The 13423-nt window shown below is 37.1% G+C and overlaps 1 protein-coding gene and 1 non-coding gene across 2 annotated transcripts in view; one reads left to right on the top strand and one right to left on the bottom strand.

Annotated features, from left to right (window-relative positions):
* The window catches only part of LOC126298826 (spermatogenesis-defective protein 39 homolog), a 100998-nt gene that overhangs the window by 60505 nt on the left and 27070 nt on the right, over nucleotides 1-13423 (top strand). Inside the window, exon 10 of the mRNA XM_049990304.1 lies at nucleotides 10739-10971. Coding sequence (XP_049846261.1) covers nucleotides 10739-10971 — 233 coding nt within the window. The remainder of the gene's footprint in view (nucleotides 1-10738; nucleotides 10972-13423) is intronic.
* Trnat-ugu (transfer RNA threonine (anticodon UGU)) lies at nucleotides 5478-5552 on the bottom strand. Its single transcript has one exon. It is a non-coding gene; the product is annotated as a tRNA-Thr (tRNA).

Below are 13423 nucleotides of genomic sequence, written 5' to 3'. Positions count from 1 at the left end.
AATACTATTAAAAATTATAAATGAAATATACTAAATTGTGAATGAAATTCAAACTTTCAGTGCTGGAAAGTCACAGTTACTGAAGTACTCTGAGCTATAATGATGTGGTCACATGAATTTCTTGGAGAAACCCAGTGTTTCATCCCCATCTCCAGAGGACTTCTTCAGTTCTTCAGGAGGAGCAGTCTTCAGTGTAGGTTCAGTTCACAGTCTGGCCTACTGAAGTAAAATTTAATTTCCACCTGTTCACATCTAGAGGTGTAATGTCATATTTCCAAACCTCGAGTGTAATAGACTAGTGTTGGTTGCTGTCATCCACTATTGCTATCATCCCACAGTGAAAGACTGGTACATGTATTTTCAGCAGTGGAGTCAAGATATATTTCTGTTAAACACACTCCTGCTTTCAGATTACAATTACTGTTGTGTTTAATGATCTCTGTTACCTCAGTATGTATTTGCTTGTGGCAACAAGGACTTGAGTCATATCAAATTGAATCTGATCATCTCCTAGCTGCAAAGCAGATCCATCTTATCAGCATTCTCAGATAACCTTAGGTTTCTCTGTATCTTTTAGATCAGTTTGCATACTATAGCATTATTCCACTTCTTCAAGAACTTCGTTATGTGGTCAGTAGTGTTGCCAGTGAATGCGAGAAAAACATTGGACTTCACAAACAGCTGTACGTCACTATAATCTTTACGTGACAGTCTGAATACCCTGTCACTTTAGGGTATGAACCCAGCCAAACGATTCAGGAAGATCTAACATTGGGCAGTGGTGCTTGCAAACCATTGCAAAAAGCAGGAATTTACAGACACTTGCACTCAAGTTTTGAAAACATAATGTCTCACCTCTGTGTGGGAGCATGTGGGAACAAGATTCAACTTCATTTAGTAGTAAGCCATTGTCTGAATAGACCTCCATAATGCTACAAACTCCATTGATAATGGCATCCATTGATGGGGATGGAATTTGGGTTCCTCCAACAAATTCATTTGACTGCAGCATAATAGGTAGAAATACTTGAACAAGTGTGTCTTTATGAATTGGTAAACATTAGAATTTGAGATGGTAAATTTGTAATTAACATAGTCTATTTAGTGCCTCCTGAACATTGGCAGATGGTCTAATGTGGAGAAGAATTAGGCATGTGAGATATTGATAGTACAAATTAAGGTGATGTTTGTCTTTAAAAAGTCTGCATTATTTTGAATTGAAGTGTATGTCACTCTGTTTTCTTTTTCAGCTCATTAAGCAAAACATTTTTAATGTACATATGATCTAGACGGAGTGTAATCTCATGTTGTGGTTAATAGTATTGCAGACTGTTAATAATTTGGCAGATTTATTAAGTAAAGTGTACAGTAATTTTTGTCATCCCATGAACACAACATCTGTAGAAGACACCTAGAGAATGCTTCAAATACAGACTTAGCTATGGCTTCTAAAGCTGCAGGCCCATGCCATATGCTTTGTGTGTGTGTTTGTGTGTGTGTGTGTGTGTGTGTGTGAGAGAGAGAGAGAGAGAGAGAGAGAGAGAGAGAGAGAGAATGTTTTTGTCTAAAGAAACATTTAGTGAAATTTCTGTGGCATCTGTGAAGTATATATGGTAAATGTAGTTCAACCACATACCACTCTCAAACATTAGTCAAAGCTGTGGTAACAGAAGCACAGGTATAATTTTTCAAGCAAGTTAATTCAAAGTAAGTGTTCCTGTAGATGTGTCAGAATAATATTTGTTGATGTTTCAGCAAATCATACAGTAACTGCATGTTACTATGGGGACAGTCTGTAATGCCATAGTCCTTTCATGTTATTTCTTTGCTTCTGCTCTGAAAATGTTTAGCAGTTGCCATATTTCATCCTTTGGTTTTCATTATTGCAGCTGCAGCTGTGTCTGCATCGCAGATGTGCCAAAATGTATTTAAGCAAGAAAAGTAATATAAGAAAATTCTTTTCTTTAATTTATGTTTTGTCTAGCCTTTTCTTGCCATTATGTTTTGTAAGTACAGTGCAACCCTGCTTTTACACTTTAAATGGGTCTTTGAAAAAAATGGTGTCAAATGTGAGAAAATGTAAAATGTGGGAAATAATATTTCAAGCAGTAAAAGTTACATATAGGATCCCCCTCCCAGTTCCACATTTTATGTATGATATGTGTTCATAATAGATATCAAACAACTTGTCACGGACTTGTTTATTATCTGGTTCAAATGGGTCTGAGCACTATGAGACTTAACTGCTGTGGTCATCAGTCCCCTAGAACTTAGAACTACTTAAACCTAACTAACCTAAGGACATCACACACATCCATGCCCAAGGCAGGATTCGAACCTGCGACTGTAGCAATTGCGCGGTATTATCTGGTAAAAACTGCTGATGTAATGGGAACTGCAAACTGTCCGGGAAGTAGAAATTTTTCACTTAATTTCATAAGCCATAATCAGTGCTTTTGGAAATCCAGCACCTGTCATTCACTATGGAAGGAATGAAACACTGCACCAGTTACATATTTTTCATGCTTAGCACAATACATTTCGATAATTTGTTATTGTTGTCAAATGCAAATATTTACATAAGTATTTTGTGCAGTGTTTGTGCATTTGATGTTCTGTGTCTCCTGCACTGTAATTGTCTTCTTAAGGTTATTTGGTACTATCCCTCCACAGTTATGTAGAAAGCTACACACATGCAGACTATTACTCACATTGTTCTTTTGGGAAACATCACAATGTAAATATTTGCATTTGATGTCAAGACTAAATTCTCAAAACACATCTCGCTAAGCATGAAAAAATATGTAACAGGTGCTGACTGCTGTGTTTAAACCGACGACACAAAGTGAGCAAAGCTGTTAACTACAGTGTTGCCAACAAGGCTGAACCAAATGTCCCTAGACTGACCAAAGGTGAAAAGTCAATAAAATAATTTCATGGGATTGACAAATTAAAACAGAAATATATTCGATGTACTTTCATTATTTCAGAACTTTTTGTTTGTATATTTAACAATTAGGAATGTCTTTTAAAGTAAACAAAGAAAAGAACATGAAAGCAAGTTTTTCATCATCATCGTTGGAATTGTCAATTAAGACAGTTAAAGGGTGTTGAAGTTGCCCCAAGATTGAAGTTGATGGCTGTGTGCCACTACCATCTTTATTCCTAAGTGGGTATGATTTGTTGGTTCCGGTAAGTCTTAGTACATATGTTGGTAATTCATTGTCACAACATTTTTTTTCAATCTTTTTAAGGTGCCTATGACCATCAGAATAGAATTCAATGAATAAAGTCTAAGGCGATTGCAAAGTTTTGTTTGACCGTATTCATGGCACTAAAAATTTGAATGTGACAATGACAATAAAGTAAATGCGAGAATACACAGTTCTTTGAATGGATTTAGATTTCCGGCATCTTCAAATGCTCAAACAGCAATCAAAAAATGGACTGTAGTCTCTAAGTTTCGCCATCAAATGAAATTGATATTATTCCATTGTTGTGAAGTGTTTTTCGAATATGTCGATATCAGTTCTTTTGCGAAGTCAATGACATCGTGAGTACTTGTTTTAGCTCGTAAAACTTTTCTTACAACCAATTTGTTTACCTTGGTTAAAATTTCGATACTGGGTGGAAGTATATTTTGTAATTCTTTTATAAGTTTCACTGTAAATTCAATGCATCATTTTGTTACCAATTTGATGCTGTCCTCAGATAACTTCAACTTGCTAACACAGATTTCAAAAGCATAGCCAAGTGTAGTATATGGATTAAGATGACTTTTCTGAAGAGATGTAGTTAGGACTTTCATGGTAATAGCAGGCTCATAAGTCGCTCTTTTACAATATCCAGCAGTTTTGTGGGATAGGAGTTTTCACTCTCTAATGCTTCCATGGCTGTTTGGACTTTACATAAAACACTTTGTAAACAAGTTACGTGCGGCAAATTGTTTGGATCTTTGAACATACAATGGAGCAGTTCTGCAGTGTATCAATTTTCTCTAGTTTTACACATAGAGAAATGCAATTTCAGTTAATCCCATTGTTGTTAAATATGACAGATTGCTGTATCTATGGAAAGCCATCATGTCACACTTACTTTTTAAGTATTTTCAATGGTGCTTTGCCACAATTTATTGCTTCAGATATTTTTCTTGGAGATAGACAAAACATATTAAAAAACTAAAAACCCGCCTCGATTGCGAAAAAAGCACCTAGTGTTAAGTGTTAAGTGTTAACACCATAGCTATACATTTAGAAACAAAAAAGAAAAGGAAAACACAAACAGTACATATGTACAAAGTCAAAACCACTACTTAGCTTAATGGTGTATGCTCCACCTCACACTATTAAGTTAAGTAGTGGTTTTGATTTTGTACATATATACTGTTTGTGTTTTCCTTTTCTTTTTCGTTTATAAATGTATAGCTGTGGTGTTCATTTAAACATTGACAAAGGTCTTCTTAGGCACTTGTGGGTTTTATTGTTGTTCTGAAGAAGGTGTAGCTATCTACACTGAAAACTTGGTTAACACTTAACACTAGATGCTTTTTTTGCAATTGAGGCGGGTTTTTACTTTTTTAATTTATTAACCAACGATTGCTGACATGCTGCGATGTTGAAGGTTCTTATAGACAAAACCTGTTGTAGGTTCCTCTCATCATATATCTGTGGTTTTGAATGTAGCATTTTCTGAAGCGTGACTAATTACCAGTTGTAAAGAATGACTTTTGTGATGCACAAGTACAACATCTGGCAGTTTTGTTTAGACCATTATTCACTCCTGTCATAATTGATGCATTATCTGTGCCTATCCCAATCAAATTTTCAATTTACATGTTGTGATCTTTTAAAGTTACTATGATTGCATCGGCCAGACATTTTGCATGGTCGTTTTTGGCGGGAATAAGTGACACAATTTTTTGTGATTTGCTATAATATCTTGGTACAATTCCTAAATGTTTTAAAATACTTCTGTCAGTGCAGTCATCTACCAGCAGACTAAATTTTTCATTACTTATATCAGCTTGCAGTACTTTCTTGAAAAGTGGACCCAACACTTCACTTATTATGTCTGAACATTTCAGTCGATGTAATTGTAAGTCTGTGGTGAATTTAAAGTCAGGAACATAAAAGTGGGGTTATACTGTATCTTATATTTGTATGATAGTCTCAGTTCTTGTATTCACATGAGAACTACTGTGTCATTACACACACACATGCTTGTAGATAACTTCTCTGTGAAAGCTGCAACTTGTTATTTGTTACAGTCAGCTACTGAGAAGGTTTGTGTGTTTATAAAGTGTATAATAAGAGGAAAGATAGTCAGCCCACCGTCAAATGCTATCAGTTAATCTTTTAACTACATGAAGAAAATTATTTTTCAAAAGTACATATTTATTTCATGAAATTACAATTAAATCAATACCTTTAGCTGCTGACAGGTGTTGATGTTCATCAATGGGAACAGTTGAAAATGTGTGCCCTGACCAGGACTCAAACCTGGGATCTCCTGCTTACATGGCAGACGCTCTATCCATCTGAGCCACCGAGGGCAGTAGGTCAGATAACTAATGGAGAGGTACAGAACCAAATCAGGTAGAAAGGAACATAGTGGTACAACTTGATTAAAAGAAGGGATAAATTGACGGGAAGGATCAAAGAATAGTTAATTTGGGGTGAAGTAATTGTAGAGGGTGACAAAGGCATAACTGCAGTAGATATGAACCTTGCAAAGAGTAAAGTAGCATGCATCAGATCATTCTTTGGACTGAATACCATAACAGCAACACAATTGTTACTCTGATGCTTCAAAAGTTAATAGCAAGTTTTACAGAATCTGCAATAAACTGCAGAAGAAGCATGGTAAAAAATTCTTACAGCACATGAACAAGTGGGTTGTTCTTGTTTTCTTCCCAATGGATTATTATAGTGGCCGGCACAAAAATAGGACTTCAAGGTCACCGGCACAAAAATAGGGCTTCGAGGTCATCTCACCATCGTACAGCATTGCCAGTTTTTTTTTTTTTTTTTTTTTTTATAGTGATGATTTCAAATGTTCATAAAAATTTTTAAAAAAATGGCAACTCAATTTTTAGTCTAGAATATGAAGGAGTACTTTCCAAAATAAAATTGTCACTAGCTGCTAGGAAACAAATGAAAATTAATGTTACAAGAAATTTTTGAAGAAAATAATATTTTACTTCAACCTGTGGTAGTAACAGAATCACTTATGTAATTGGACTGGGGAAAAAAATCCTGAAAGTTGAAAAGCATATGCTGCATCCTTTAATTTCAGAAACATAAAAGTATTCTGAAATAAAAAATAAAATATTATAAGAGGTGTAAAACGGTGCCGAAAAATCTAATTGCTGATGAATTTTTGTTCTGTAGGACTGCGAAGAAACTTCCCCGCAAGAAAGTTGTTAAGAAAACTACAAAATTATTTTTGGTAACGGTTCAGACATCATTATTGTATCGTATCACCTACAGAGGCAAATTACTTCTGCAATATTCCATGTGCAGCAGTGCGCGAGTCATTGTAGGCCGTCATCAAGAGTTTTGTCCGGACAGCTCGCTTTAATATGACTGAGAATATTCCATACTTCCCAAAAATATTTTACTCGCTGCTAATACATATCCTTCGTCATTGCATCCGTCACTCAAAATGCCAATATATGCTACGCAAAAGTAATTATAGTTATTTTGAAGCCAATATTTTCACTGAAGTCGAGCAAAATATTTGTTCGAAAGGTTTTGTGAAACCCAAGTTTTATCAAAATTTTCTGTAAGCCTATTATTTTCAGCATGTGATACGTGCTTGGTACACAAAAACCTCTTTCTTACTACTACAATGTCCCTGTCATGTGTTACAAATTTTGTCCATCATTACAGTTTCTGAATTAAAAACCAAGTGGGCGGAGAAGACAGTGCATTGAAGTGACTGGCCAGAATAATCCATTTTATCATGGACATTACCCTGTATTTCTCTAGCCATCGGATACTATCCTCTGTCATACTAAAGTAATACAATTCTATGTTCTAGCTTTCTGTAAAAGTGGTCGAATATCATATATTTCTATGCTCATCTTTGAGAATCAGAGTAGGCGCTGGGGCTGTTCCGATGTTACTGCACTGTTTGTATATACAGTTGATACAGAAGCACCACAACATTTTGTCTTTTATGAGCTGCATTACCCTTACTATGAAACAGCCAGTAAATCCTTCTGTGAAGGAAAAAAAAAAAGTCAAATTTTGAATGGACTAGTAAACCAATTGCAGTAAGAGTATATCCAAATGTAAAGATATTCAATACAGATTTTTAGGAAAAACTGTTGTTAATTAATGCAGAATTGTCAATCTTATTTTAATTGACAGTTGCCGGCTGGTGTGGCTGAGCAGCTCTAGACGCTTCAAACTGGAACCGCGCCACCGCTACGGTCGCAGGTTCGAATCCTGCCTTGGGCATGGATGTGTGTGGTGTCCTTAGGTTAGTTAGGTTTAAGTAGTTCTAAGTTCTAGGTGACTGATGACCTCAGATGTTAAGGCCCATAGTGCTCAGAGCCATTTGAACCAGTTGACAGATACTATTGAGTAAACTAATGGTAACAGTTTGTGATAAATTTATCGGACGTCTACTGTAAGGGAAAACATTCGCAGTATGTCCTCTATAACTGAAATGAATAGACAAACATTTAAATCAATTCAGCTTTTTACATAGACAACACTTACCTAAACTGAAGGATCTTTTGGATCCGTGTCGTCACATTCACTATCACATGTTTCAACCAAGTCTATCATCACAGATTCCACAAGGGTGTCTTTTAAACCCTGGTTCAAGAAATCAGTTTCTTGCAAGGCTTCTGCTTGTTTTATGCACCCCTCCTAGTCCTGGTGAGTAACATTGACAAGAGTTTTGCGTGTTAGCTTCTCGACATCAGCAAGTATGAAAGTAGTATTTCTTTTCGCTACTTCTCGCTTTACTTGGGCCCATATCAGTTCAATAGGATTATAATGGCAGTTATAAGGTGGTAGACTTACCACTTGGTGTCCCATTTCGTTTGCCAGTTGATCTAATTCATAAGTCTTTTTGGTACCTATGATTTCTTCTTTAAACAGTAGTTCAGCCTTCGTTTCATTGAATGAAAATGAAACATTCTTTCTCTTTAACCACTCCATAATATCTGCCTAGCGTCAATTTGAATGTGGCAGCTTTTCTATCTGAATGGAGTGGTAGCTGGCACTATCTGTCATGATAATTGACTTTTCTTCAGCACAGACAACAGTCGAATAAAGCAATTCTTAAGAACTTAATTGGATTGGCAAGAACTTTTCCCACCATGGTAAACAAGTTTGGTCTCTGGTTTGAAGACCGTGGTTAATGAACCAGCTTGGGTGATGATTACTCGGCCACCTCTACAAGTAGGCACTTTCAAACCACCATTTCCTTTGGAGTCATGCCATATATACAGGCCTGGTGTCTTCAGCATGCAAGAAGTGCATTGTACGCAAAAGCTTCACTCTTGCTGCTGCAATGTCTCTGCGTTCCATTAAGAATTTCTGTCCATCATAACACTTCTTGAATCGGAAACCAAGGGGGTGGAGAAGACGAAGAACCCGAGTAAGTAATTTTTTCATGGAGGTCAGCCTGTATGTTTTTAGCCATTGGATACTCTCCTCTGTCATAATATCCAAGTACAGTTCTACGCATGAGCTCTTTGTTAAAATCCTCAAAGTCAGTTGATTTCCATTCACATTTGTATCCCTTTCTTGGAGACTCGAAACACTAATTCATGTCTGGAGTTTCTGCCAATGACACAGATTTGCTAATACAGCCTATGGTTGATTTGGAGACACCACACGCTTTAGCGGTAAAGTTATGAATTTGGGCAAAATGTAAGTTAATCCTCGCTTCTTCATTGTCGGCCAGATCAGTAAAGAACTTGAGTACATTCAATACGATAATTTTCGATTGTTTACGAATGTCTTTCCACCCTTTATGCACACCGACCAGAAGAGTACTACCAGTAGGCCATTGCTCCTGCATTGTTGTTCACCACCGAACACGCGTCAAAGCATTCTAAAGACAGTAACAGACTGAGATCAAACATGAACACTCAATATAGCTCAGTAACACTGAGCTTTCAGCTGCTCTGACTGCACCACTAACGATACCTACATGCCAATAAAGCCGAGAGGCGGGCAAATCACAGCCTGCAGCCCCTGCTGGTGGCAGGCAGTGACCATGACCTTGAGGACTACTTTCATGCCAGCCAGTCTAGTATTACATGTACACACATTGAAAAAAGTTTTGCGTCACCTTGGTTCCAAGAGTTCTGGAACATGTACAGAAAATTGAAATAGAGATCAACATAAACATCATTTCCGCCCTTTTTATTGCTCATGAAAACCACACATTGCATGTTGTACCACCATTCAGCAAGACCTTAAGAGGTGGTGTCCAGATTGCTGTACACACCAGTACTTTTAATACCCAGTAGCACATCCTCTTGCATTGATGCATGCCTTTATTTGTCGTGGCATACTATTCACAAGTTCATCAAGGCACTATTGGTTCAGCTTGTCCCACTCCTCAATGGTGATTCGGCATAGATTCCTCAGAGTGGTTGGTGGGTCACATCGTCCATAAACAGCCATTTTCAATGTATCCCAGGCATGTTCGATATGGTTCATGATTGGAGAACATGCTGGCCACTCTAGTTGAGCAATGTCATTATCCTGAAGGAAGTCATTCACAAGATATTGATTATGGGTGCACTAATTGCCATCCATGAAGACAAATGCCTCGCCAATACGCTGTCAATATGGTTGCATCATTCTGTCGGAGGATGGCATTCACGTATCGTACAGCCATTACTGCGCCTTCCATGAGCACCAACGTCGTACGTCAGCCCAACATAATGCCACCACAAAACAGCAGGGAACATCCACCGTGCAGCACTCACTGGACAGTGTGTCTAAGGCATTCAGCCTGACCGGGTTGCCTCCAAACACATCTCCGACGATTGTCTGGTTGAAGGCATATGCAACACTCAGCAATGAAGAGAATGTGATGCCAGTTCTGAGCGTGTTGTTGGGCCCATCTGTACTATGCTGCAGGGTGCTGTGGTTGTGGCATGTCATCAACAATTTATGTCTCTCTGTATCTCCTCCATCTCCGAACAACATCGCTTTGGTTCACTCCGAGATGCCTGCACGCTTCTCTTGTTGAGAGTCCTTCCTGGCACACAGTAAATGTAAGGGGAAAATTGGAACTACGGTATTGACTGTCTAGGCATGGTTGAACTACAAACAACATGAGCTGTGTACCTCCTTCCTGGTTGAATGACTGGAAGTGATCAGCTGTCAGACCCCCTCCATCTAATAGGCGCTGCTCATGCATGGTTGTTTACATCTTCGGGCGGGTTTAGTGACATCTCTGAACAGTCAAAGGACTGTGTCTGTGATACAATATCCACAATCAACGTCTATCTTCAGGACTTCTGGGAACTGGGGTGAGGCAAAACTTTTTTTCAAGTGTATTTAAAATAGTGTTCTCATAGTATCCATTTCTATTGAAAAAAGTGTTATCTTTTGTTGCATCATCAGGATTAAAATAAATTTTAGTATTTAACATTGGGACTTTTATGATATTGTGGTAACTTGCCAGCTGTGCCGCATTTGATCTGATTAGTTGTTCTGATATGCAGTGGTTTGTAACTAAATGATACTGTTTATTACAGAATGGCAACAAGCTGTTTCTTCGAATGAGAATAACATCATAAATAATTCAGTTCTTGATTCACTGGCTTACGTTTGTAAACATTACTGGGATGAACCAAAGGGAAACTTATTTTCACCGTTAACTTTATGCCAGCAACATGGAATAAGCGAAAAGCAGTTCCAGTGGACAGCATTAACTGTGCGTGCTTCATTGCATGCATGGGATGACATTGAAGCCCTCTTATTTACAAAGGCAAGATATATTTTTTGTAATGAGAAGCTAATTGTAAGTTGCTCTTTAAATATATGTTATACCTGTAGTAAAATTACAGATGTATTGAGAAATCCTTACAAAACTGCAACACATTAAGGTACATTTGAAGTAGAAGATAGCTTGCTATCTACTGAATATTAGAATATGCCCAATGACTGTGCAAGTGCGAAACTGTTGTTTGACGGCTTTTGTGATATACTTAGAACGTAGGAGGACTCATATAATGTGTGTGTGACTGTTAACAATCATTTTCCGCCTGTGTATAGATGTTGGTAACTACATAACATAACTAATGCAATCATAATTGTGCTACTGTGATGTGAAAAATGAAGGTAATAATAATTGTCATTTGAGACATAATACCATGTAACCATGTAGATTTTTTGTATAAAATCAAAATGCATGGAACCACAGCACATTGTTATTTAATAAGTAATATCTCTACCTGTTGGAAATCAGTTCTCCAGGCAAAATTTCAGTTAATGGGAAAGGAAAGTTTTTCACAAGACTATCTTTTCACTGGAACAGAAACGCTCTTATGAGATTAGTGCATGAAAATGAAGATTAATTTTGAAAGTCATTGATACCTGCAAGCCACTGCACCAATCATTGATTCTATTCAGATTTTCCTGCATTTTGGCATTGCAACCTCCCCAAAGGTAAGAGTATTGTCCAAGTACAGACTCACAGATTTTCTGATGCTCCAATTACATGGTATTGTTGTAAAGAATTGAAAATTTATCATCCACATGGTAACAGCAGGTGAGATGGATCAAGTATACCAACTGACCTAAATCCCCTATGCAGTATAGTTTCTTCAGTGCTGTAATAACAACAAGTTAATTTGTGAAGAAAGTCAGAGCCTGCATCTCAGTGATAGACTGAAACTGCATCCCAGATTTCTGCTTTCCATGGACAAGACTTTACCACAGAGCTCAGATGCTAGTTTACTGAAATCTCGTGATGGATAGTAACTGCACATTGATCAAAATATGTTAATATTTGATAGCATTACTATAATCTGTAATTTCCATTTGTGACCTAACAAATACTAACATGTTTTACAGAGTTGCATTTAGACACTATTTTTCTGTGTTAATTTGTTTGGAATTGAATCTGTTGTCTTCCTAAGTTCTTTTACAGTGGTTTTTTTTTTTTTTTTTTTTTTTTTTTTTTTTTTTTTTTTTTTTGGGGCTGACTCTCCGCAAAATTACTTTTCCTTACAGTGAGAGATTAGGCACTTTTTTAATAAAAGAATGCCAAGGCAGTTTCAAATAAAAAATGCAAATGCACTGGTCATTGGGGGACAGAGAGAGGTGGGTGTCTAAAAGTGCAACAGAGTTGGTGGTTGGCTTTCAATATTTTAATTTAGTCAATTTAAAAATCCAGTTGTTAATCAACAATAAATTTATCTATAGCTTAACCAAGCAACGTGTGTATCTATTGATGAGGACGGGATTTCAGCATGTTGTGTTCCAATGTGGGAGATGAAGAAACTGTTTGGATATCAGCACAGTAGGAACATAAAGCATTCAAAATTATTGTCTTTTCTGAGAAGAAAAATATTAGGGAACAAGGTGAAAAATCCTACTTTGTTACTAATTGTGGAGTGCCCCATTGATGTTAGCTCAAAAAACTAGTGGTTACAAAATGTATAACAGGAAATTAACATCACCTTTTATACTTTGTGTGTCCCTTTGGAATCAAATCTGGAAGCTGGAGAGATTGAATAAGAGTCTTTGACCATTCTTTCCATCAACCTGTCATCTTATAAAGTTGTGTACCCAGCAGAGAAGACAGCTTGTTGGTCATATGACCTCCTTCAGCAGAGGCTGTTACACTGTCAATTTGAACATATGATTGTGCTTTTTGCAGGATGCCTCTTGCCCAGATCAGTCTCTATACCTACAGACGGCAAGATCTGTAGTACTGACAGTGAAACGACACTTCTCATTAGTGTATCCTGTTTGGTTATTACTCAAATATTCACACATTTACACTGTCTTTTAGAACACTCGACATAGCTTTCTTAATTGTATGGTAACTTTTCTGACAACTTTCAAAATATGATACACATGTGCAGCTCTCTGGTATGCACTAGACAGAGTGAATATGACATATTCACAATTAAGTTACACCCGATATAGAGTACAACATGTCCGGCTCTAAAGAACACCCGCAAATCAGTGTGTCTCTTACGTATTCACATCTAAGTAATGCACGATACTGAGATACGTGTCTGACCCTCCAGAATGCCCAAAACAGAGATATATGTCCAGAAGGTGTTCAAAGCACTTCCGTTGCAATATCGTGGCTCGTTTGGTTCTCAAAACTAGTGAAATTTAATAAACAACAACAATAGACTTGTAGGGTTACCATGAGAGATTGTTATACTAAAAACGTGGTTAAACACAATGAAAAGTGTATAAAG

Source organism: Schistocerca gregaria, chromosome X, assembly GCF_023897955.1.
Source record: "Schistocerca gregaria isolate iqSchGreg1 chromosome X, iqSchGreg1.2, whole genome shotgun sequence".
NCBI classification, from domain to species: Eukaryota; Metazoa; Arthropoda; class Insecta; order Orthoptera; family Acrididae; genus Schistocerca; species Schistocerca gregaria.
Note: the sequence above shows the minus strand (reverse complement) of the source record. Positions and strands in the feature narration are given on the sequence as shown.